Source organism: Mustelus asterias, chromosome 31 (genome assembly GCF_964213995.1).
Source record: "Mustelus asterias chromosome 31, sMusAst1.hap1.1, whole genome shotgun sequence".
Taxonomy (NCBI): Eukaryota; Metazoa; Chordata; class Chondrichthyes; order Carcharhiniformes; family Triakidae; genus Mustelus; species Mustelus asterias.
In genome coordinates, this window is record NC_135831.1 from 1840207 (window position 1) to 1866614 (window position 26408).

A 26408-nucleotide genomic window follows, 5' to 3' on the forward strand; every position below is an offset into this window, starting at 1 on the left:
GTTGAGGAGGAACTTCTTCTCTCAGAGGGTGGTGAATCTCTGGAATTCTCTGCCCACTGAAGTGGTGGAGGCTACCTCGTTGAATATGTTTAAATCACGGATAGATGGATTCCTGATCGGTAAGGGAATTAGGGGTTATGGGGATCAGGCGGGTAAGTGGAACTGATCCACTTCAGATCAGCCATGATCTTATTGAATGGCGGGGCAGGCTCGAGGGGCTAGATGGCCTACTCCTGCTCCTATTTCTTATGTTCTTACGACAGTAATTCTATTTGAAATTTGTAAGCCCTTTTGACTATAGTTGCATTTCTGTTTGCAAATATACATTTCTTAGCCTGCCTTGGACCAGTAATGCTATTTGTAAGGACTCTTGATTTATTAATTGCATTTCTGCTTGCAGATGTACCTTTGTTTTTCCTTTGTTCCCCTTGCTTGGAGCAGTTGAAGACCAGTAATTCTGTATGAAGTTTGTAAGCACTTTGGATTATTGCACTACCTGTTTGCAGGTAGTGGTCAGCACCGCTGCTTCACAGCGTCGGGGACCCAAGTGCGATTCCAGCCTCGGGTCACTGTCTGTGCGGAGTCTGCGCGTTCTCCTCGTGTCTGCGTGGGGTTTCCTCCGGGTGCTCCGGTTTCCTCCCACGGTGTGCGGGTTAGGTGGATTGGGCCGTGCTAAATTCTCCCTCCGTGTACCCGAACAGGCGTTGGAATGTGGCGACGAGGGGGGTTTTCTCCAGTAACTTCGTCGCAGTGTTAACGTCAGCCTACGCGTGACTGATAAATAATAAACTTTAGGTCTGCACTTGTATTCCCTTGGTTGGAATAGTTAGGAGTGGCACAGCGGGTCAGCACTGCAGCCTCACAGCGCCAGGGACCCGGGTTCGATTCTGGCCTCGGGTCACTGTCCGAGTGGAGTTTGCACCTTCTCCCCGTGTCTGCGTGGGTTTCCTTCCACAGTCCGAAAGACATGCGGGTTAGGTGGATTGGCCATGCCAAGTTGCCCCTCAGTGCCAGTGGGACTAGCTCGGGTAAATGCATGGGGATAGGGCCTGGGTAGGATTGTGGTCGGTGCAGACTCGATGGGCCGAATGGCCTCCTGCACCGAAGGATTCTATGGAGACCAATAATTAATAGAAAGGTGACATGACTTTGATTATAATCGCATTTCTGTTTACAGATGTACATTTTCCCCACCCTTACTTGGACCAGTTGAAGACCAATAATTCTGTTTGAAGCTTTTAAGGACTTGTAATTGCATTTCTGTTAGCAGGTCTACAATGCTTTTTCATTTAAAATGCTGCAACGCGTGATGGCTCCAATCAGGCAAATGTATTTTTATTCCCCCCCCCCCCCCCCCCACTGTTTCTGTGCTGCACCCCCCCCCCCTCGCCGAGAGGTCTTTTACTCAGCTCAGATTTGTGTAGGTGGTGAGTTTTTTTGGACAGTTGCCAGCCCAAGATGTTGGGTTTATTTTTTTGGCTCTCCAGAGAATGTGGCGCCTTGTACGTCTTGCCCATCCAGTTGCATAATCATCCTCCTCGTAATCGACTCAAAGGAAAATGCTCTTGGATGAATAGTGTTTCCTTTCCTCCGAGTTGGGGGAATTGTCATCCTGACTTGTTGCATTGGCTGAATGTGTGGCAGAATTCTGTTTTTACCGATGAATGTTGTTTTTTAAAGGTCTACTTTCTGGACCAGCCTGTTTTAATACCACACACACACACACACACACACACACAGCCTCTTTTCATACCCCACACACACACACACACCCCTCCCCCAACCACAGTCCCACCCAGGCCCTAGAAATAGAAACCCTACAGTGCAGAAGGAGGCCATTCGGCCCATCGAGTCTGCACCGACCACAATCCCACCCAGGCCCTACCCCCACATATTTACCCACTAATCCCTCAAACCTACGCATCTCAGGACTCTCAGGGGCAATTTTTAACCTGGCCAATCAACCTAACCCGCACATCTTTGGACTGTGGGAGGAAACCAGAGCACCCGGAGGAAACCCACGCAGACACGAGGAGAATGTGCAAACTCCACACAGACAGTGACCCGAGGCCGGGAATCGAACCCGGGACCCTGGAGCTGTGAAGCAGCAGTGCTAACCACTGTGCTACCATGCCGCCAAATCCCCGTAACCCCACACATTAACCCTGCTAATCCCCTGACACCAAGGTCAATTTAACATGGCCAAATCAACCCAACCCACACACCTTTTCAAGTTTATTAAGTCTCAACTAGGCTTCCATTCTCACTGTAATGAAGTTACTGTGAAAATCCCCCAGTCGCCACACTCTGGCATCTGTTTGGGTTTCACTGAGGGAGAATTTGGCTTGGCCAATGCACCCTAACCAGCACGTCTTTTTTTGGACTGTGGGAGGAAACCCACGCAGACACGGGGAGAAGGTGCAAGTTCCACAAAGACAGTGACCCCCCCCCCGGCCCAAGCTGGGAATCGAACCCGGATCCCTGGCGCTGTGACGCAGTAGTGCTAGCCCGCTGTGCCACTGTGGCAGGAAACCCACGCAGACACTGGGAGAAGGTGCAAGTTCCACACAGACGGTGACCCCCCAAGCTGGGAATCGAATCCGGATCCCTGGCGCTGTGAGGCAGCAGTGCTAGCCACTCTGCCACCACACCTTTGTGGACTGTAGCAGGAAACCGGAGGAAACCCACGAATGCGCAGTGAACACTAGTCCCTGGCACTGTGACGCAGCAGGGATAATCACTGCCACCGCGCCGCCACATCTTTGTGGATTGTGGGAGGAAACCCACGCAGACACGGGGAGAACGTGCAGACTCCACACAGACAGTGACCTGAGGCCGGAATTGAACCTGGGTCCCTGGCGCTGTGAGGCAGCAGTGCTGACCCGCTGTGCCACCGTGCTGCCCATTTGAACAAAAAAGTGATTCTGGTGAAGGGTCTTTGATCAGAAATAGCAGTTTTCTTTATCACCACAGATCCTGTCCCAACCGAGTGTCTCCAGCACTTCCTTGAATCACTGAGGCACAGAGTGCAAAGCTGTCCCTGAATTTCCTCCCTGAATATTTCCAGTACTTATTATTTCTTGAATCATTCATCGAGTTGCCGAGTGCAGAGTTGCTCCTGAGCTCTTCCAGTAATGCAAAGTCTCAAAGCCTTGTATAACAAAGTAGGTCCCCAGAACGAATGCCACATACACAACTCAGTGCAACTTTCTAGAGTTGGAAAGGTGGCATTTTTTCCTGTGCTGTCCATGTTGCCATCTGTCTTAATCCGTTCATTTGGGTGTTGACATTTGAACCGGCCCAGTTGATCTGGACCAAGGTTAAACCCAGCTGGGTTAGAATCATCGTAGAATCCCTACAGTGCAGAAGGAGGCCATTTGGCCCACTGAGTCTGTACTGACCACAATCCCACCCAGGCCCTATTTCCCATAAACCCCCACCCGTTAGTCATAAGCCTTGCCACCCTTTCTGTGATGCACATGAAGTTGAGTGGCACAGTGGGGTTAGCACTGCTGCGTGCCAGGGACCTGGGTTCGATTCCCGACTTGGGTCATTGTCTGTGTGGGTTTCCTCCGGGTGCTCCGGTTTCCTCCCACAGTCTAAGACGTGCTGGTTAGGTTAATGGGCCATGCTAAATTGATCCTTAGTGTGTCGGGGGGATTAGCAGGGTAAATGCGTGAGGTTACGGGGGAGTAGGGCCTGGGTGGGATTGTGGTTGGTGCAGACTCGATGGGCCGAATGGCCTCCTTCTGCACTGTAGGGATTCTCTATGAACGTTAAGCTGCAAACCAGCTCAAAAGACATCGGCGGTTCGGGTCTGTCAATCTGGGGGTGGCACGGTGGTTAGCACTGCTGCTTCACAGCTCCGGGGACCTGGGTTCGATTCCCGGCTCGGGTCACTGTCTGTGTGGAGTTTGCACATTCTCCCCGTGTCTGCGTGGGTTTCCTCCGGGGGCTCCGGTTTCCTCCCGCAGTCCAAAGATGTGCGGGTTAGGTTGATTGGCCATGCTAAAATGCCCCCTAGTGTCCTGGGATGCGTAGGTTAGAGGGATTAGCGGGTAATTATGTAGGGATATGGGTGGGATTGTGGTCTGTGCAGACTCGATGGGCCGAATGGCCTATTTCTGCACTGCAGGATTCTACAATCTGGACAACTGGGCAAACTATGTATCCTTGTGCCTCAATCAGCTTGCCTCTGCATTTTATTTTAGCAAGGATTATATAAAATGCAATTTTTTAGGTGATGTTGTAGGTTATTGAGGGGGGGGGTTGTTTGGAACTGGGTTGCAGTTGTTCCTTCCTTTCACTTAGTGGTGATTTTGGGGAGTGGGGGGGCAGAAGGAAGAGTGGTGGGACAAACTTGAGGGGCTGAATGGGTCTCCCCTTTTTGATTGCAGGAAGCACTCCCACAAGTCGGGGGTAGATGCTTAAATTTTTTTTTTTTTCCTGGGGTTGTTTCTGGAATTTAGAAGATGTCTCGATTTTTAAAGTTCTCTGTTTCTCACTCTTTAACCTCCTGCGCATCCCACTGAGCTGGGGTGTCGCGCAAGGCGCGTGGCTCCAATGTGCTTCAGACCTGATCTAATCCTCCACCATGGGACCTTCCGTCAGCTACAATATCCTGAACTGAGGGAGCGCGCTCCGACTGCAAGCAGAAGACTGGAAGTAGAAAAGGGCATTTTTTTTGGCGTGGGTTTTAACCGCTGTCTGGTGCAGATGTATCGCAAAGAGGCTACAGCTGAATGTATTAAATTCCTCTCCTGCCATGCTCTTGATGCCCGAGATCACTGTTCCCCCAGTGTCTGGTCAGGTCCCACCTCTCCTGTCCTGAGTATTGCACAGCTCCCAGTATTCCTGGAAGGTCAAGATCTCGAATGGTGCTGTTCAGTTCTGCTGGGTCTGTCTACCCAAAAACTCACTGAAATCCAGGCGGTAGTATTAGAGTGGCACAATTTCTGTGTTGCTTGTATCTTGGTGTTAAGGCTGCAGAGTTTAAGGTGCTGTAGATGTTACAGGGATCCAAGACTGGATCTTTCCTGGGTGTGTTTTAAATACGATTTGTATCCTTGAGTTTGTGAAGAACTTTTTTTTTTTTGGAATAATAAAGCCGAAATTATCAATAAAACCTTGCTGCAGTTTTTTTCATGTCCTGGCTCTCCTGGTCCCCACTGCTGCCACGTTCAAAACCAAACCATACCCGCCGAGTAATCCATTATCGGACAAAATCCCTTGGGATACAAAGCAGCCTCCACCCCAATGGGAGAAATGGTCACCCAGACCAACTAGATTCACAATCCAGCCTTTAAAGTTTGTTTTATTAGTCACAAGTGAGGCTTGCATTAACACTGCAATGAAGTTAATGTGAAAATCCCCCAAGTCGCCACACTCCCGGCGCCTGTTCGGGTCAGTGCACCCGAACCAGCACGTCTTTCAGACTGCGGGAGGAAACCGGAGCACCTGGAGGAAACCCCTGCAGACACGGGGAGAATGTGCAGACTTCACACAGACAGTGACCCAAGCCGGGAATTGAACCCGGGTCCCTGGCGCTGTGAGGCAGCAGTGCTAACCTCGGTGTGCCACCATGCCTCTGCTTTATTGGGGGGAGGTGATGGATTAACCACATACAACAATTTGCATTCCCATAGCCCCCTTTTTAAAAAAAAATACAATAACAGCCCCAAGTCCTTCACGAGAGGGAGTGTCCAACAAAAATGGCGGAAGGAGGTGGTTTGGGGGGAAATCCATGGTTCAGTGCCCTGCTAGTGATTGGGATGGGGGGAGCTGTACAAGAGGCCAGAATTGGCAGCGTGTAGATGTGAGTTAATGGGGCTGGGGGAAGTTGTGGTAATGGGGGAAGGCAGTCGATGGATCGGAAAGCTGATCATTCGAGTTGAGATGTTGCTGAGCAAGTGTAGGGGCTGTGATGGGGGAGGAGGGGGAGAGAGAGAGAATGATGAGGTCCAACGCGGAGTACAAGTACAGATTGGGTGGGGACATAAGCAAAGGCTTTAAGATGGGTTATCATTATCTAGCAGTGGTTTATTTACTTAGTGTTCGGGTCTACTGGGGAATTTTGTGGCACGTGGTAGGCCATTCATTCTATTGTCTGTGCTAGCTCTGAGCTATCCAGCCAATCCCACTCTCTCCTTCATAGACCCGCAGATCCTTACCATCAAGTTCTCCTCTTTGAAGCTTTCTCCCCTACACCTGTAAATTTACCTCTGTACTTCCATTTACAGAGAAGTCCACTAACATCCGTGCTGCATTCGGAAGGTTTTGACGGGGAGGGGGGGGGGTTCCTGTACGGTGTGCCCTGACCCTACAAATAAATCATTGCTTTAGGGGATGTACAAGGCAAGTTTTTTTTTTTACCCAGAGGGTGGTGGGTGCCTGGAACTCGCTGCCAAGGGAGGTAGTGGAAGCGGGTACGATAGTGACTTTTAAGGAGAGATTTCTTCAGCCAAGAGGGTGGTGAATCTGTGGAACTCTTTGCCGCAGAAGGCTGGAGGCTGGGTCATTGAGTGTCTTTAAGACAGAGATAGATAGGTTCTTGATTAATAAGGGGATCGGGGGTTATGGGGAAAAGGCGGGAGAATGGGGATGAGAAAAATATCAGCCGCGATTGAATGGCGGAGCAGACTCGATGGGCCGAGTGGCCTCATTCTGCTGCTATGTCTTGTGGTCTAAGGGGCGTCTTGACAAATACATGAATAGGATGGGAATAGAGGGATACAGTCCCCGGAAGGGTTTTAGTTCAGTCGGGCAGGTTTGGTGGGTCAAAGGAGGGCCTGTTCCTGTGCTGTAATTTTCTTTGTTCTTTGAACTTAACCGGCTTGGATGTGGGGTGGGGGGAGATTTGTCAGAAAAGTCCTGGGAGATGAAGGTCTTTGTTTAGATTACTGAGGTTCAAGGAGAGATTTAAATAGCTTAGAATCGCAAAGGGGGGGTTTTGATAAAGTGAAGCTGTTTCCCATTTGCCAGGAAGATTGGTAACCAGAGATTGCTAATCAAGGTTAACTAGCAAAAGAACCGAAGGAGGTTTTTTTTTAAGCAGAGAGTTGTTGTGAAAGTGCTGCCTCAAAGGGAAGCAGATCCAATAGGGACTTTCGAAAGGGGAATTACATAAGAATTGGAAAAGGATGGAGCAGATGGGCCAAACGCAGGGGCTAGCTAGGAGGGCGCCAGGGTCAGCATGGACTGGTTGGGCCGAAGGGCCTGTTTCCATGCTGTATTACTGAATGGGTGACTGGGTAGGGTGGGGCTAATTGGGTGGCGCTTTTCGAAAGGGCTGGCCCAGCCTTGACGGCCCGAACGGTCTCCGAGATCCAGTGAACGGTGATTTCCCATGTCCTCCAAAGCTGCCCCCTTAAATGAGTTGAAACCTTGCATTCTGGTGGGAGTTGGCTTCTGTGGGGGGGTTGGGGTTAGGGTTAGGGCCTGTTTGGATTGCTTTTACCGGGTTTCTGCGTGGGCGCGAGGGAAACGGGGTGAGCTGGAATAGTGTATGAGAAACTGGCTTCCCCTCCTAAATCTGTCATCCTGTGTGTACGATAGCTCCTGTGCTATCAGCGGTTGTCCGCTGCCTCTCTCGTTGGCCAGGCCTTCAATCCGTCTGACACAATCTCGGAATGTTTCATTGCCACCCTTGGAGCTTTGGTCCTCGTCTTGAGTTCTGTTTGCCGCAAGTTGGACCACCTGCTCTGTACACTTGGCAAAGGGTGCCTCTGAAATTGCAGTGTGTAATGCCCCGTGAGGGGGTGAAGGCTGCTGCCCGGTTAACCTTTTTGGAGGGGGAATCGCTTCACCTTTTAATTAGCGCTGTGTTGAGGAGTCCCAATGCTAAGCTGTGAACTTGTGGGCTCAGCTTGGTTCTTGGGCACCCTGTCCCGGGTCGGCAGTCTCTGGAGACCCACCGAGGGCAGCAATCCCCCGATCTCTTGCTGTGACGGTTCGGTTAGGTGGGAAACGGCCCCGTCGGGGGGGGGGGGAGATCTCTCGCTCTGGTTTGATGCGGCGCACTGCGCTTGGCATTTTGAGTACAAGCCAGCAGAACGATGATCTGAACGGAACGAGAGAAATGCTCGGCAGGTCAGGCAGTACGCACAGGGAGAGAGAAACAGGTCGTGTTCGAGTCTGTGATCTTTCCTCAGAAAGGGGTTAGACGTGCAGAGGCTGGAGGAAAACTGGATGGACAGGGGGCGGCACAGCGGGTTAGCACTGTTGTCTCACAGCACCAGGGACCCGGGTTCGATTCCCCGACTTGGGTCACTGTCTGTGCGGAGTCTGCACCTTCTCCCCGTGTCTGCGTGGGTTTCCTCCGGGTGCTCCGGTTTCCTCCCACACTCCAAAGATGTACGGGTCTCCTTCTGAGAGAACCTGATGGAGATCGACGGGCTTGGATAGAATGGATAGTCAGAATTTTCTTCCAGGGTCGAAGGGCTAATTACTCGGGGGCGTAGGTTGAAAGTGAGAGGGGGCGGGGAAAAGGGGCAGGTTTTTCACACAGGGTGGTACGTGTCTGGACTGCAGGTGGTGGAAGGAGCAGATTTTATAGCAACGTTCAAGGGACATCTGGATAGAGACACAAATAGGCAGGGAATGGAGGGATATGGAGCGCGTAGAGGCAAGGGAATATTAGATTAGAGAGGGATCTGGGTGGGCACAGACTTGGTGGGCCGAAGGGCCTGTTCCTGTGCTGTACTGTTCTTTGTTCTATGCTTTTCAATGCGTAGGCGCCCATTGCCTTTGGTGCATGGTTGACTGCACGGCAAGATCCCACAAGCAAACAAAATTAGCACAGGAATTCGGGACTTACAGCCCATCTCTCTCTCAAAAAAAACTAATCTTTTTGACAATGTTTGGGTCATTTTGATTTATTATTGTCACGGATACTGGGGTACAGTGAAAAGTATAGTTTCTTGCGCGCGATACAGACCAAGCATACCGTTCATAGAGAAGGAAAGGAGAGGGTGCAGAATGTAGTGTTACAGTCATAGCTAGGGGTGTAGAGAAAGATCAACTTTAATGCGAGGTCGGTCCATTCAAAAGTCTGACAGCAGCAGGGAAGAAGCTGTTCTTGAGTCGGTCGGTTCGTGACCACAGACTTTTGTATCTTTTTCCCGACACAAGAAGGTGGAAGAGAGAATGTCCGGGGTGCGTGGAGTCCTTAATTATGCCGGCTGCTTTTCCCCGAGGCAGCGGGAAGTGTAGACAGAGTCAATGGATGGGAGGCTGGGTTTGCGCGAAGGATTGGGCTACATTCACGACCCTTTTGTAGTTTCTTGCGGTCTTGGAGCAGGAGACGGACCGAGCTGTGATACGCAAGACCACAAGCTGTGCCTTAACATCTGCCTTAATACCTCGGTTTCAAACTGTTTAATTGCTCCCATAAAGAACCTTGGTGTTTTACGATGGCGCTAATATGTAAACCATTACCATAAAGCAGCTGCGGCAGGTACCACTGATGTGTTTAAAGGGGGGGGGGGGGAGAGAGAGAGAGGGAGGAGAGAGAAGGTGGAAGGAGGCGGTGGGGGGGGAGAGAGAAGGGGGAAGGAGGCGGTGGGGGAGAGAGAAGGGGGGGTGGGGAGGAAAGCTGTTTAAGCGAAAGGAAAGCAATGTCGATGAGGGTTGAGAGGTGGATTGTGTGGTACAGACGGATCAGCACCGGGCTTGTTTCTTCTCCGCTGGGACCTTGGGCGTGTCGGTTTGCGATTCCTCACGGCTTTTCTCTTGTTGTCTCGCCCAGAAACGGATGTCGGTGACTGAGGGAGGGATCAAGTACTCCGAGACCACCGAGGGAGGCAGGCCCAAGCTGGGCGGGCTAATGGACCCTCGCCAAGGTGTGATCGAGCGGACTGGAAGATGCCAGACCTGTGCAGGTGAGTGATTTACCCGGAGCGGGAAGAGATCCCGCATCAGGGTTCAGCTGGCGGCGTTGCCCGACCCCCTGCCCTGTGCTTAAAACAAAGCCAACCTCCTCTCCTTTGCCGACCCCCTCACAACATCCCCTCGCCTCGAGACCGCAAAATGGTCCCTTTATCTCCATCATGCTTGGCACAGGACCAGATTGGGAATGGTGGCACGGTGTGGTCATGTAACTAAAGTTTATTTATTAGCGTCACAGATAGGGAATGAAGTTACTGTGAAAGTCCCCCAGTCGCCCACACTCCTGTTCGGGTAACACTGAGGGAGAATTTAGCACGGCCCAATGCACCCTAACCTGCACGTCTTTCAGACTGTGGGAGGAAACCGGAGGACCCGGAGGAAACCCACGCAGACACGGGGAGAGCGTGCAGACTCCGCACAGACAGTGACCCAAGCCGGGAATCAAACCCGGGTCCCTGGCGCTGTGAGGCAGCAGCGCTAACCCACTGCGTCCACCTGTGTTACGAAACCTCGACAGGTGGATGGTATTTATATATCGAAGGGCCATGATTCTGTCAATGGCGGGGTCGACTCCTTTTGCCTGTTATCCATGCCCCTATTTTCTGATAGTGAAATCCCTCGGGAGCAGAAACTGTGGCTAGTTTTAATCCCCCCCGCCCCCCCCCCCCCCCCCCGCTCCCTCACTCGGGTCCCGAGAGCAGTAGCGATACACCACCCCTCACCCCCTCTCTGCCCCGTGTGACGCCTGGTAGATAATCTGTTATCTCCACTCGTAGGTAACATGACGGAATGCCCGGGCCACTTTGGACACATTGAGCTGGCAAAGCCCGTTTTCCACGTTGGCTTTCTGACAAAGACGATGAAAGTTCTGCGCTGTGTCTGCTTCTTCTGTTCCAAGCTGCTGGTAGACTCGGTAAGTAGCACCCCCCCATATCGCACAGTATTTACAGCTCGTCTTGCAATGTCGTCTCTGACTTGTCTCCTTCCTGTGACGTTGGGGCTGTAATGATTAGCGAGCCTGTGACGTTGGGACTGTAATGATTAGCGAGCCTGTGACGTTGGGGCTGTAATGATTAGCGAGCCTGTGACGTTGGGGCTGTAATGATTAGCGAGCCTGTGATGTTGGGGCTGTAATGATTAGCGAGCCTGTGATGTTGGGGCTGTAATGATTAGCGACCCTGTGACATTGGGGCTGTAATGATTAGTGAGCCTGTGACGTTGGGGCTGTAATGATTAGCGACCCTGTGATGTTGGGGCTGTAATGATTAGCGACCCTGTGATGTTGGGACTGTAATGATTAGTGAGCCTGTGACATTGGGACTGTAATGATTAGCGACCCTGTGACGTTGGGACTGTAATGATTAGCGAGCCTGTGATGTTGGGGCTGTAATGATTAGCGAGCCTGTGATGTTGGGGCTGTAATGATTAGCGACCCTGTGACGTTGGGGCTGTAATGAGTAGCGACCCTGTGACATTGGGACTGTAATGATTAGCGAGCCTGTGACGTTGGGGCTGTAATGAGTAGCGACCCTGTGACATTGGGACTGTAATGATTAGCGAGCCTGTGACGTTGGGGCTGTAATGATGAGCGAGCCTGTGATGTTGGGGCTGTAATGATTAGCGAGCCTGTGATGTTGGGGCTGTAATGATTAGCGAGCCTGTGACGTTGGGACTGTAATGATTAGCGAGCCTGTGACATTGGGACTGTAATGAGGAGCGACCCTGCGATATTTCACCCATGTGCAGGGCAGTATTTACATTTGGGCTGATGTGTCACACATGTTATTTGCCACTTAAGTGCCAGGCAGTGACCACCTCCGAGAGAATCCAGCCATCTCCCCTTGCATCTCAGTGACATTATCGTTGCTGAGTCCTCGCGTTACCAACAATTTTGGGGGTTGCCATTGACCAGAAACTCAACCTGGGACCCAGCCATATAAATACTGGGGCTACCAGAGCAGGTCAGAGGCTGGGAATCCTGCGGAAAGTCCCTCCCTCCCCACTCCCCAAAGCCTGTCCACCATCGACAAGGACACAAGTCAGGAGTGTGAGGGAATACTCCCCACTCGCCTGGATGGGAGCGGCTCCAACAACACTCAAGAAGCTCGACACCATCCAGGACAAAGCAGCCCCGCGCGATTGGCATTCCATCCACCACCTTCAACATTAATTCCCTCCACCACTGATGCGCAGTTGTAACCGAGTGCCATCTACAAGATGCGCTGCAGAACCTTCCAAACCCTAGCCTCCACCACCTAGGAGGGCAACAGACGCACGGGGAACACCACCACCTGGAGGTCCCCCTCCGAGCCCCACACCATCCTGACTTGGAAGTAGATTGGCCGTAAGTACAGTGTATAAACGTAGACTGCGTTGGGATACCCCGGAACTTGTATCGTCTTCAAATTGAAACTTGTACATCTGATGTAATTTTACGAGACGTGAATTTTAAATTTAAACTTAAAACATAAATGAGGAGTTGGGATTGGAACGGTTTCCCCTCCGGTGACGATTCCGCCTGCGCTGGAGAGAAACCTCCTGGTTTTAAACTTGCCTTTGATCTGTGTCATGACTTACCAGAATCTCTCTCCTCCCTCCCCTCCCTTTTTTTTTGTCCGTTAGAACAATCCCAAAATCAAAGACATCTTGATCAAATCGAAGGGGCAGCCACGGAAGCGTCTCACCCACGTCTACGATCTCTGCAAAGGGAAGAACATCTGTGAAGGCGGCGAGGAGATGGACAACAAGTTCGGGGTGGAGCAGCAGGAGGGCGAGGAAGACCTGACCAAGGAGAAGGTAACTGCTGCGTTGGCACTTTGATCTTAACACCCCCCCCCCTCCCTTCAGTATGTAACCAGCAACGTACAACACCATTGTTAGGGCGGCACAGCGGGGGGTTAGCGCTGCTGCCTCACGGTACCAGGGACCCGGGTTCGATTCCCGGCCTCGGGTCACTGTCTGTGCGGAGTCTGCACGTCCTCCCCGTGTCTGCGTGGGTTTCCTCCGGGTGCTCCAGTTTCCTCCCACAGTCCAAAAGATGTGCAGGTTAGGGTGGATTGGCTATGCTAAATTGCCTCTTGGTATCCAAAGATGTGCAGGTTAGGGTGGATTGGCCATGCTAAATTGCCTCTTGGTATCCAAAGATGTGCAGGTTAGGTGGATTGGCCGTGCTAAATTGCCTCTTGGTATCCAAAGATGTGTAGGTTAGGTGGATTGACCATGCTAAATTGCCTCTTGGTATCCAAAGATGTGCAGGTTAGGTGGATTGGCCATGCTAAATTGCCTCTTGGTATCCAAAGATGTGCAGGTTAGGTGGATTGGCCGTGCTAAATTGCCTCTTGGTATCCAAAGATGTGCAGGTTAGGTGGATTGGCCGTGCTAAATTGCCTCTTGGTATCCAAAGATGTGTAGGTTAGGTGGATTGACCATGCTAAATTGCCTCTTGGTATCCAAAGATGTGCAGGTTAGGTGGATTGGCCGTGCTAAATTGCCCCTTAGTATCCAAAGATGTGTAGGTTAGGTGGATTGACCATGCTAAATTGCCTCTTGGTATCCAAAGATGTGCAGGTTAGGTGGATTGGCCGTGCTAAATTGCCTCGTGGTATCCAAAGATGTGCAGGTTAGGTGGATTGGCCGTGCTAAATTGTCCCTTGGTGTCCAAAGATGTGCAGGTTAGGTGGATTGGCCGTGCTAAATTGCCCCTTAGTGTCCAAAGATGTGCAGGTTAGGTGGATTGACCATGCTAAATTGCCCCTTGGTGTCCAAAGATGTGCAGGTTAGGTGGATTGGCCATGCTAAATTGCCCCTTGGTGTCCAAAGATGTGCAGATTAAGTGGATTGGCCATGCTAAATTGCCCCTTGGTGTCCAAAGATATGCAGGTTAGGTGGATTGGCCGTGCTAAATTGCCCCTTAGTATCCAAAGATGTGCAGGTTAGGTGGATTGGCCGTGCTAAATTGCCTCTTGGTATCCAAAGATGTGCAGGTTAGGTGGATTGGCCGTGCTAAATTGCCCCTTAGTATCCAAAGATGTGTAGGTTAGGTGGATTGACCATGCTAAATTGCCTCTTGGTATCCAAAGATGTGCAGGTTAGGTGGATTGGCCGTGCTAAATTGCCTCGTGGTATCCAAAGATGTGCAGGTTAGGTGGATTGGCCGTGCTAAATTGTCCCTTGGTGTCCAAAGATGTGCAGGTTAGGTGGATTGGCCGTGCTAAATTGCCCCTTAGTGTCCAAAGATGTGCAGGTTAGGTGGATTGACCATGCTAAATTGCCCCTTGGTGTCCAAAGATGTGCAGGTTAGGTGGATTGGCCATGCTAAATTGCCCCTTGGTGTCCAAAGATGTGCAGATTAAGTGGATTGGCCATGCTAAATTGCCCCTTGGTGTCCAAAGATATGCAGGTTAGGTGGATTGGCCGTGCTAAATTGCCCCTTAGTATCCAAAGATGTGCAGGTTAGGTGGATTGGCCGTGCTAAATTGTCCCTTAGTGTCCAAAGATGTGCAGGTTAGGTGGATTGGCCGTGCTAAATTGCCCCTTAGTATCCAAAGATGTGCAGGTTAGGTGGATTGGCCAGGCTAAACTATCCCTAATGTCAGGGGATTTGCGGGGTAAATGTGTGGGGTTATGGGGATAGGGCCTGGGTGGGATTGTGGTCGGTACAGACTCGATGGGCCGATTGGCCTCCTCCTGCACTGTAGGGATTCTATTCAATGAAAGCCCTGTGGATTTATTAGTGACTAACTTGTGTTTGTAGCTTGTCGGCTTCCCCCGAAACGTGGATCCCTGCATCGAATCTTTATAAGTTGATTGTCCTGAACTTGGTTGGATTGTGTTGTCACCCCCCTGCTCTGTGGTTCCTCTTTCCCCCCTCCCCTCCCGCCCCACAGGGTCACGGAGGCTGTGGCCGGTACCAGCCCCGCATTCGGAGGGTGGGCTTGGAGCTGTACGCCGAGTGGAAGCACGTGAATGAGGATTCTCAGGAGAAGAAAATCCTGCTGAACCCGGAGAGGGTGTACGAGATCTTCAAGCGCATCACGGACGAGGAGTGTGTGATCCTGGGCATGGACCCCAAGTACTCCAAGCCGGAGTGGATGATTCTGACCGTACTTCCCGTGCCGCCACTCTCGGTGCGCCCCGCTGTCGTCATGCAGGGATCTGCGCGTAACCAGGTACCAATCTCCCCGGGGAAGCGCGGAATCTTGCGGGGGGAGAGACACTCAGCGGGGTCAGGGAGCAAGTGTTCGCATGGGACAGGCTGGCTGCTCCATCGGTCTTTCTCCACGCTGTGACTGCCGGGAACATCGTGACTCTCACTTCCATCCTCCAGCCGTGTCGTCTCCTGGGACAGGACCCTGGGAGAAAACCCCCGGGCTCAGTAAGGGAGAGGGGGGGGGCACTGCCGTGTCAGCACCTCCTGGGACAGAAACCCGGGGAAACCACCCAGGCTCAGTAAGGGGAGGAGAGAGGAACACGCTTGCCAAACTCTAGAGGTCAAAGCAGAACACTGCAGATACTGCATGTTCAGAGTCCTGGGGAAACCTCAGCAGCTCTGCGATCTGGAGGCAGTAAGAAGTCTCTCCACGCCTGGTGAAGGAGCAGCGCTCCGAAAGCTCGTGATTCCACATAAACCTGTTGGACTTTAATCTGGTGTTGTGAGACTTTTTACCGTGCCCCATCCCCAGACTAACACCGGCAGAGTTGGAATAAATGGGTGCTTTTCTGGTTGGCAGATGGTGACTAGTGGCGTGCCGCAGGGATCGGTGCTGGGGCCTCAACTGTTTACTATTTACATAGACGATCTGGAGGAGGGGACTGAGTGTAGGGTAACAAAGTTTGCTGACGACACGAAGATAAGTGGGAAAGTGAATCGTGTGGAGGGCGTAGAAGGTCTGCAGAGAGATTTGGACAGGCTGAGTGAGTGGGCGAGGATCTGGCAGATGGAGTATAACGTTGGCAAATGCGAGGTTATTCACTTTGGAAGAAATAATAGCAAATTGGATTATTATTTAAATTACAACATGCTGCTGTGCAGAGGGACCTGGGGGTCCTTGTGCATGAGACGCAAAAACCCAGTCTGCAGGTGCAACAGGTGATCAAGAAGGCAAATGGGATGTTGGCCTATATCGCAAGGGGGATAGAATATAAAAGCAGAGATGTCTTGCTGCATCTGTACAGGGCATTGGTGAGGCCGCAGCTGGAATACTGTGTGCAGTATTGGTCCCCTTATTTGCGGAAGGATATATTGGCCTTGGAGGGAGTGGAGAGAAGGTTCACCAGGTTGATACCGGAGATGAGGGGTGTTGATTATGAGGAGAGACTGAGCAGATTGGGTTTGTACTCGTTGGAATTTAGAAGGCTGAGGGGGGATCTTATAGAGACCTATAAGATAATGAAGGGGCTGGATAGGGTAGAGGTGGAGAGATTCTTTCCACTTAGAAAGGAAGCTAGAACTAGAGGGCACAGCCTCAAAATAAAGGGGGGTCAGTTTAGGACAGAGTTGAAGAGGAACTTCTTCTCTCAGAGGGGGGTGAATCTCTGGAATTCTCTGCCCACTGAAGTGGTGGAGGCTACCTCGTTGAATATGTTTAAATCACGGATAGATGGATTCCTGATCGGTAAGGGAATTAGGGGTTATAGGGATCAGGCGGGTAAGTGGAACTGATCCACTTCAGATCAGCCATGATCTTATTGAATGGCGGGGCAGGCTCGAGGGGCTAGATGGCCTACTCCTGCTTCTTATGTGCTTTGTGTTCCTATCTTCACCTCACGAGATCTGGAGAGAGCAATGAGGGAGAGATTCAGAGTGCACGCACGCACACCGTAACCAGGTTGGGGAGAAGCAGTTTGCCAGTCGTCCCACTCCCGACTGGGATCCGGTTCTGCTGTACTTCCTCCCCTGGTTGAATAACTAAGTACTCGCACACGTGGGGAGGGAACTGACCGCTTGGCTGTGGGTTTCTGAAGGCAGCTGGTACTCCCCAGGTCTTGCAGCCTTCTAGAGGAGGGGGGGGGGGGGGTAGAGAGAAGGTGGCAGAGGGTGTGAAGGGAAAGGCAATGTAAGCTTTGAGCTGGGTTTTTTTTTAAGGCTGTGGAGGCCGGGTCATTGAGTGTCTTTAAGACAGAGATAGATAGGAATAGATTGAGTTTAGAAATCAGGAGACAATGCTGCAGCTATATAAGACCGTGGTCAGACCCCACTTGGAGTACTGTGCCCAGTTCTGGTCGCCTCATTACAGAAAGGATGTGGAAAAGATTGAAAGGGTGCAGAGGAGATTTACAAGGATGTTGCCTGGATTGAGTGGCATGCCTTATGAGGATAGGCTGAGGGAGCTCAGGCTTTTCTCCTTGGAGAGACGTAGGATGAGAGGAGACCTAATAGAGGTGTATAAGATGTTGAGGGGCATAGATCGGGTGGACTCTCAGAGGCTTTTTCCCAGGGTGGAAATGTCTGCTACGAGAGGACACAGGTTTAAGGTGCTGGGGTGTAGGTACAGGGGAAATTTTTCAGAGTGTCTTTAAGACAGAGATAGATAGGAATAGAGGAATTGAGTTTAGAAATCGGGAGATAATGCTGCAGCTATATAGGACCCTGGTCAGACCCCACCTGGAGTACTGTGCCCAGTTCTGGTCGCCTCATTACAGAAAGGATGTGGAAGCCATAGAACGGGGACAGAGGAGATTTACGAGGGTGGTGGGCGAGTGGAATCGGCTGCCGTCAGTGGTGGTGGAGGCGAACTCAATCGGGTCTTTTAAGAGACTCCTGGATGAGTACATGGGACTTAATAGGATGGAGGGTTATAGGTAGGCCTAAAAGGTAGGGATATGTTCGGCTCAACTTGTGGGGCCGAAGGGCCTGTTTTGTGCTGTAGTTTTTCTGTTTCTATGTAAGTTTTTCACTCAGAGGGTGGTGGGTGCGTGGAATCGGCTGCCGGTGGAGGCGGATTCAATAGGGTCTTTTAAGAGACTTTTGGATAAGTTGATGGAGGTTAGTAAGATAGAGGGTTATAGGTCAGCCTAGTAGGTAGGGACATGTTTGGCGCAACTTGAGGGCCGAAGGGCCTGTTTGTGCTGTAGCTTTTCTATGTTCTATAGGTTCCTGATTAATAAGGGGATCAGGAGTTATGGGGAAAAGGCAGGAGAATGGGGGGTGAGAAAATTATCAGCCGTGCTTGAATGGCGGAGCAGACTCGATGGGCCGAGTGGCCTCATTCTGCTCCTATGTCTTGTGGGCGCTAAACCCAGTGCATTGTTTCCTGCTGCCCAGCGTGGGGGGCGGAGGGAGGAGGGGGGGGGGGGGCTTGCTCTCTCGGTGCATTGTGAAAACATCTAAATCCGTGTTTTCAGGATGATCTGACCCACAAACTGGCTGACATCGTCAAGATCAATAACCAGCTGCGGAGGAACGAGCAGAACGGCGCAGCGGCCCACGTCATTGCCGAGGATGTGAAACTCCTACAGTTCCACGTGGCCACCATGGTGGACAATGAACTGCCGGGGCTTCCCAGGGTGAGTGGCAGCCTGGGAGCGGTGTGGCGCGGCGGGGGGCGGGGGGTTACATGCGCGAGTCCTCGCGGGGGGAGGGAGTGGGGGATGGTTTCACAGAATCCCGACAGTGCAGAAGGAGGCCGTTCGGCCCATCGAGCCTGCCCCGACCACAATCCCACCCTGGCCCCATAACCCCACACCTTTTCCCTGCTCGTCCCCCTGACACTAAGGGGCAATTTAGCACGGCCAATCCACCCAACCCGTACATCTTTCGGACTGTGGGAGGAAACCGGAGCACCCGGAGGAAACCCACGCAGACACGGGGAGAACGTGCCGACTCCGCACAGACAGTGACCCCAGGCCGGGAATAGAACCCGGGTCCCTGGCGTTGTGAGGCAGCAGTGCTAACCCCCACTGTGCCACCCTATGTGGTGTTGCGGGGATAGGGCCTGGGTGGGTTTGTTGTCGGTGCAGGCTAGATGGGCTGAATGGCCTCCTCCTGCACTGTAAGATTCTACAATCTATAAGAGGATATGAAAGGTGCCGGTTAAATGCAGTTTCAATGCCTGTGTTTAGTCTGCACCTTCTCCCCGTGTCTGCGTGGGTTTCCTCTAGGTGCTCCAGTTTCCTCCAAAGATGTGTAGGTTAGGGGGATTGGCCGTGCTAAATTGTCCCTGAGTGTCCAAAGATGTGCGGGTTAGGTGGATTGGCCATGCTAAATTGCCCCTTAGTGTCCAAAGATGTGCGGGTTAGGGGGATTGGCCGTGCTAAATTGTCCCTTAGTGTCCAAAGATGTGCAGGTTAGGTGGATTGGCCGTGCTAAATTGCCCTTAGTGTCAGGGGGATTAGCTAGGGTAAATACATGGGGTTATGGGGATGGGGCCCGGGTGGGATTGTGGGTCGGTGCAGATTCAGTGGGCCGAATGGCCTCCTTCTGCACTGTAGAGATTCTATGATCTATAAGAGGAGGTGAAAGTTGCCGGTTAAATGCAGTTTCAGTGCTGCTCGGGGCTGTTGCTGTAATGTCTGCGGGTTTTAAGCTGCTCCTTCAGTCCTGAGAACGTGTCCGATGCGCTGGTTCTGATTTGCTCTCTCCGATTCCCAGGCAATGCAGAAGTCCGGCCGGCCGCTGAAGTCCCTGAAGCAGAGGCTGAAGGGGAAAGAGGGACGCGTGCGCGGTAACCTGATGGGGAAGCGAGTGGACTTCTCAGCGCGGACGGTCATCACGCCCGACCCCAACCTCTCCATCGATCAGGTCGGTGTGCCGCGATCCATCGCTGCCAACATGACCTTCCCGGAGATCGTCACGCCATTCAACATCGACAGGTATCGGTGACAGCTCTCCCTCTCTGCAAACCGGGACAACAGGCGTTAACTCTGCTTCTCTCTCCCTCTCCGCTGATACTGACTGAGCTTACGCAGCGTCTTGTGTTTCGAATACCAGCATCGGTCTTATTTTAATTATTTTCTAAAATTTCATTTGTGAGTTTGGGTTCAGTGATGTGCAGGGATCTCCCCGCCCCCCCCCTCTCTCTGACCTATATCTCATACCCTGAACTACTCCTCCATCGTTTCCCAGGGGGTGTAACAGTGGGTTAGCACTGCTGCTTCACAGCGCCAGGGACCCGGGTTCGATTCCCAGCCTTGGGTCACTGTCTGTGTGGAGTTTGCACGTTCTCCCCGTGTCTGCGTGGGTTTCCTCCGGGTGCTCCGGTTTCCTCCCACACTCCAAAGATGTGCGGGTTAGGTGGATTGGCCATGCTAAATTGCCCCTTAGTGTCCTGAGATGTGTAGGTTAGGGGGATTGGCCATGCTAAATTGCCCCTTAGTGTCCTGAGATGTGTAGGTTAGAGGGATTGGCCATGCTAAATTGCCCCTTAGTGTCCTGAGATGTGTAGGTTAGGGGGATTGGCCATGCTAAATTGTCCCTTAGTGTCCAAAGGTGTGTAGGTTAGAGGGATTGGCCATGCTAAATTGTCCCTTAGTGTCCTGAGATGTGTAGGTTAGGTGGATTGGCCATGCTAAATTGTCCCTTAGTGTCCTGAGATGTGTAGGTTAGGGGGATTGGCCATGCTAAATTGCCCCTTAGTGTCCAAAGATGTGTAGGTTAGATGGATTGGCCATGCTAAATTGTCCCTTAGTGCCCAAAGATGTGTAGGTTAGGGGGATTGGCCATGCTAAACAGTGGGTTAGCGCTGCTGCTTCACAGCGCCAGGGACCTGGGTTCGATTCCCGGCCTCGGGGTCACTGTCTGTGCGGAGTCTGCACGTTCTCCCCGTGTCTGTATGGGTTTCCTCCAGGTACTCCGGTTTCCTCCCACAGTCCGAAAGACGTGATGGTTAGGCGCCAAATTGTCCCTCCCGTGTACCCAGACAGGTGCCGGGAGTGTGGCGACTGGGGGATTTTCACAGCTCGTTGCAGTGTTAATGTAAGCCGACCTGTGACACTGATAAATAAACGGAAACATGCTGTACACTGCGCCGCTCCAGGTTTTTGACTGTTTGCAATGGTGCTTTTACAGACTCCAGGAGTTGGTGAGGAGGGGCAACAATCAGTATCCAGGCGCCAAATACATCATCCGAGACAACGGTGATCGAATCGACTTGCGTTTCCATCCCAAACCCAGCGATCTGCACCTTCAAATCGGATACCGGGTCAGTCCAGCTTGCTTGTGCTGTGAGGAGTGTATGCAGCTTGGTCTGTACCGGCCAGGAGGGATGTGTGCAGCTTGGTCTGTACCGTCCAGGACTGCAGTTATACTGTCGCTGTGAAGCCTGGAGCTGAATCGAGATCTGGAAGGTGTTCTTTGTCTGGGTGCTGTGGTTTACAACTCCAGTCCTGTCCAGCCAGGGTTCTGTGGGAGAAAAGGGTCTCCTCCTTCAGAACCCGCCCCATCACTTTATAAATTTACAGATTTAAGGTTCTGACGCTGCCCTGATTTTAAAAATCCTCATCCTTGTTTTCAGATCCCTCTGTGGACTCGGGAGGTGCTGTCACTCTAACCTCCTGCAGCCTCACAACCCTCCCGAGATCTCCACAATTCTCCAATACTTGCCTCTTGAACATTGCGGGCAGCACAGTGGGTTGGCACTGCTGCCTCACAGCACCAGGGACCCGGGTTCGATCCCGGCCTCGGGGGACTGTCTGTGTGAAGTTTGCACCTTCTCTGCAGGTGCTCTGGTCACCTCCCACAGTACAACAGTGTGCGGGTTAGGTGGATTGGCCATGCTAAATTGTCCCTTAGTGTCCAAAGATGTGTAGGTGAGGTGGATTGGCCATGCTAAATTGTCCCTTAGTGTCCAAAGATGTGTAGGTGAGGTGGATTGGCCGTGCTAAATTGCCCCCATAGTGTCCAAAGATGTGCGGGTTAGGTGGATTGGCCATGCTAAATTGCTCCTTAGTTTCCAAAGATGTGTAGGTGAGGTGGATTGGCCGTGCTAAATTGCCCCTTAGTGTCCAAAGATGTGCGGGTTAGGTGGATTGGCCATGCTAAATTGTCCCTTAGTGTCCAAAGATGTGTAGGTGAGGTGGATTGGCCGTGCTAAATTGCCCCCATAGTGTCCAAAGATGTGCGGGTTAGGTGGATTGGCCATGCTAAATTGCTCCTTAGTTTCCAAAGATGTGTAGGTGAGGTGGATTGGCCGTGCTAAATTGCCCCTTAGTGTCCAAAGATGTGCGGGTTAGGTGGATTGGCCATGCTAAATTGCCCCCATAGTGTCCAGAGATGTGCAGGTTAGGGGGATTGGCCATGCTAAATTGCCCCATAGTGTCCAGAGATGTGTAGGTTAGGGGATTGGCCGTGCTAAATTGCCCCATAGTGTCCAGAGATGTGCAGGTTAGGGGGATTGGCCATGCTAAATTAAATTTCAGGTGTACCTCGTTGGCTGTGAGGTGTTTTGGACGGGACTGGCCCGTGGACGCTGAGAGTTTGGGTGTTTGTGGTCACAGCAGCTGGGGCCTGCTGGGTACCAGAGGAGGAAAAGTTGGGGTTTTTTTTTTCATATTTTGCGTTGCTGCCGCCAACCTTGTTGATCATTGCTGCAGCCAATCTTGATTGTCGCCTCGTGTTGTGCCTGCTCCCGCCGCTGACAGTATACCTGCTGTCCGTCCATTCTAGGTGGAGCGACACATGTGCGACGGTGACATTGTCATCTTTAACAGACAGCCCACTCTGCACAAAATGTCAATGATGGGGCACAAGGTACGGATCCTGCCCTGGTCAACCTTTCGCCTCAATCTCAGGTCAGTGGCCGGCCCTTGCGGAAATCTCTCTCTCTTTCTCTCTCTCGGGTGCACGTGTTCCCACTCAAAAAAGGAGTGGGAGGGGGGGGTGATGGTATGAAGGTGACAGGTGCCACAATTGTTTTTGGGATGGGGGGGGGGGGGGAGGCAGTAGACGGATTTTTAATTGGGAATGGGGGTCGAAGGGTTACGGGGAGAAGGCAGGAAAATGGGGATGAGGAACACAAAGATAAGTGGAAAAGTGAATCGTGTGGAGGACGGAGAAGATCTGCAGAGAGATTTGGACAGGCTGAGTGAGTGGGCGAGGATATGGCAAATGGAGTATAACGTTGAGAAATGCGAGGTTATACACTTTGGAGGAAATAATAACAAATGGGATTACTATCTCAATGGAAACAAATTAAAACATGCTACCGTGCAAAGGGACCTGGGGGTCCTTGTGCAGGAGACGCAAAAGCCCAGTCTGCAGGTACAACAGGTGATCAAGAAGGCAAATGGGATGTTGGCCTATATTGCGAGGGGGATAGAATATAAAAGCAGGGATGTCTTGATGCACCTGTACAGGGCATTGGTGAGGCCGCAGCTGGAATACTGTGTGCAGTATTGGTCCCCTTATATGAGGAAGGATATATTGGCATTGGAGGGAGTGCAGAGAAGGTTCACCAGGTTGATACCGGAGATGAGGGGTTTGGATTATGAGGAGAGGCTGAGGAGATTGGGTTTGTACTCGTTGGAGTTTAGAAGGATGAGGGGGGATCTTATGGAGACTTATAAGATAATGCGGGGGCTGGATAGGGTGGAGGCGGAGAGATTCTTTCCACTTAGTAAGGAAGTTAAAACTAGAGGACACAGCCTCAAAATAAAGGGGGGTCGGTTTAAGACAGAGTTGAGGAGGAACTTCTTCTCCCAGAGGGTGGTGAATCTCTGGAATTCTCTGCCCACTGAGGTGGTGGAGGCTACCTCGCTGAATATGTTTAAAGCGCGGATGGATGGATTCCTGATCGGTAAGGGAATTAAGGGTTATGGGGATCAGGCGGGTAAGTGGTACTGATCCACGTCAGATCAGCCATGATCTTATTGAATGGCGGGGCAGGCTCGAGGGGCTAGATGGCCGACTCCTGCTCCTATTTCTTATGTTCTTATGTTCTAACATATCAGCCAGGATCGAATGGGGGAGTGGACTCGATGGGCCGAATGGCCTCATTCTGCTCCTATATCTCATGAAGTTATCTGATGAGTTACCAGTTTCAGCAGTCCATTCAATGGCTAACGCACTCTTGCGGACCCTCTGCCAGGGCAGCAGGGAGTCGGAATGCAGTGACCCTTGTTACTGAACAGCTCGTTGACACAACCCCCTCACCCCCCCCCCCCCCCCCCCCCCCCCCCCCCCCCCCCCCCCCCCCCCCCCCCTCTCCCCGCCCCTGCTCTGTTATTTTATGGTGTTGGCGTGGGAATGCAGGAATGGGTGTGGTTGCCGCTGCTGCCTCACAGCGCCAGGGACCCGGGTTCGATTCCCGGCTCGGGTCCCTGTCTGTGTGGAGTCTGCACGTTCTCCCCCTGTGTCTGCGTGGGTTTCCTCCGGGTGCTCCGGTTTCCTCCCACAGTCTGAAAGATGTGCTGGTTAGGGTGGATTGGCCATGCTAAGTTGCCTCTCTGTGTCAAAGATGTGCAGGTTAGGGCGATTGGCCGTGCTAAATTGCCCCCTTAGTGTCCAAAGATGTGGAGGTAAGGTGGATTGGCCATGCTAAGTTGCCCCTTAGTGTCCAAAGATGTGCAGGTTGGGTGGATTGGCCATGGTAAATTGCCCCTTAGTGTCCAAAGATGTGTAGGTTAGGGGGATTGGCCATGCTAAATTGCCCCTTAGTGTCCAAAGATGTGTAGGTTAGGGGGATTGGCCATGCTAAATTGCCCCTTAGTGTCCAAAGATGTGCAGGTTAGGTGGATTGGCCATGCTAAATTGCCCCTTAGTGTCCGAAGATGTGCAGGTTAGGTGGATTGGCCATGCTAAATTGCCCCTTAGTGTCCAAAGATGTGCAGGTTAGGGGGATTGGCCATGCTAAATTGTCCCTCAGTGTCCGAAGATGTGCAGGTTAGGTGGATTGGCCATGCTAAATTGCCCCTTAGTGTCCAAAGATGTGCAGGTTAGGTGGATTGGCCATGCTAAATTGCCCCTTAGTGTCCAAAGATGTGCAGGTTAGGTGGATTGGCCATGCTAAATTGCCCTTAGTGTCCAAAGATGTGCAGGTTAGGGGGATTGGCCATGCTAAATTGTCCCTCAGTGTCCGAAGATGTGCAGGTTAGGTGGATTGGCCATGCTAAGTTGCCCCTTATCGTCCAAAGATGTGCAGGTTAAGGGATTAGCTGGGTAAATACTTGGGGTTGTGGGAACAGTCTGGGTGGAATTGTCCCTTGGTGTCAGGGAGATTAAGTGGGGTTACGGGGATAGGGCCTGGGTGGGATTGTTGAGGGTGCAGGCTCGATGGGCTGAATGGCCTCCTCCTGCACTGTCGGGATTGTATGGTATGGTTCGTCAGGGTGGGGTGCCTTGCCGTTTTGGAGATAACCGCACCGTTGATGACCTTGTTTCTCTGTGCAGTGTGACCACTCCGTACAACGCCGATTTTGACGGTGACGAGATGAATCTCCATTTGCCTCAGTCCCTGGAGACGCGAGCGGAGATCCAGGAGTTGGCCATGGTCCCCAGGATGATTGTCACGCCGCAGTCCAACCGGCCCGTCATGGGGATTGTACAGGATACGCTGACAGCTGTGCGCAAGTTCACAAAGCGCGATGTCTTCATGGACAGAGTAAGATTTCCCGCGGAGATCCAGGCTCCGAATTGTGACTCTGATTCCAACCCCATCCACACCCAGTCTGGGTCATCGAAACAGAGGGGATAGGAGCAGGAGGAGGCCATTCGGCCCTTCGAGCCTGCCTCCCCCATTCATCACCATCATGGCTGATCATCCAACTCAATAGCCTCATCCTGCTTTCTCCCCATAACCTTTGACCCCGTTCGCCCCCAGTGCTCTATCCAGCCGCCTCTTGAATACATTCAATGTTTTGGCATCAACTACTTCCTGTGGTAATGAATTCCACAGGCTCACCGGGTGAAGAAATGTCTCCTCACCTCCGCCCTAATGGTCTCCCCCGAATCCTCAGACTGTGAGCCTGGTTCTGGACTCCCCCCACCATCGGGAGCATCCTCCCTGCATCTACCCTGTCCAGTCCTGTTAGAATTTTGTATGTCTCTGAGATCCCCCTCCCTCCCCTCATTGGGGGTGGCACAGTGGGTTAGCACTGCTGCCTCACAGCGCCAGGGACCCAGGTTCGATTCCCGGCTCGGGTCACTGTCTGCGCGGAGTCTGCACGTTCTCCCGTGTCTGCGTGGGTTTCCTCCGGGTGTCCCGGTTTCCTCCCACAGTCCGAAAGACGTGCTGGTTAGGGTGCTAAATTCTCCCTCCGTGTTACTTGAACAGGCGCCGGAGTGTGGCGACTGGGGGATTTTCACAGTAACTTCTTTGCAGAGTTAATGTAAGCTGCTCGTGACACTAATAAATAAATTTTAACTCTGCGCCCTCTCCTTTCCTCCTCTACATTAGTTCGATTCCGGCTCGGGTCACTGTCTGTGTGGGGTTTGCACATTCTACCCGTGTCTGTGTGGGTTTCCTCCGGGTGCTCCGGTTTCCTCCCACAGTCCAAAGATGTGCTGGTTAGGTTGATTGGCCATCTAAATTGGCCTTAGTGTCCAAAGATGTGTAGGTTAGAGGGATTAGTGGTAAATATGTAGAGATATG

The 26408-nt window shown here is 52.0% G+C and overlaps 2 protein-coding genes across 2 annotated transcripts in view; both read left to right on the forward strand.

Annotated features, from left to right (window-relative positions):
* Positions 1-26408, forward strand: part of LOC144481712 (uncharacterized) — a 240640-nt gene that overhangs the window by 73684 nt on the left and 140548 nt on the right. The gene's annotated exons all lie outside the window — the stretch shown is intronic.
* Positions 1-26408, forward strand: part of LOC144481616 (DNA-directed RNA polymerase II subunit RPB1-like) — a 43252-nt gene that overhangs the window by 1952 nt on the left and 14892 nt on the right. Inside the window, exons 2-10 of the mRNA XM_078200754.1 lie at positions 9746-9878; positions 10662-10798; positions 12508-12681; positions 14772-15053; positions 18229-18390; positions 19475-19695; positions 20891-21023; positions 22487-22611; positions 25208-25418. Coding sequence (XP_078056880.1) covers positions 9746-9878; positions 10662-10798; positions 12508-12681; positions 14772-15053; positions 18229-18390; positions 19475-19695; positions 20891-21023; positions 22487-22611; positions 25208-25418 — 1578 coding nt within the window. The remainder of the gene's footprint in view (positions 1-9745; positions 9879-10661; positions 10799-12507; positions 12682-14771; positions 15054-18228; positions 18391-19474; positions 19696-20890; positions 21024-22486; positions 22612-25207; positions 25419-26408) is intronic.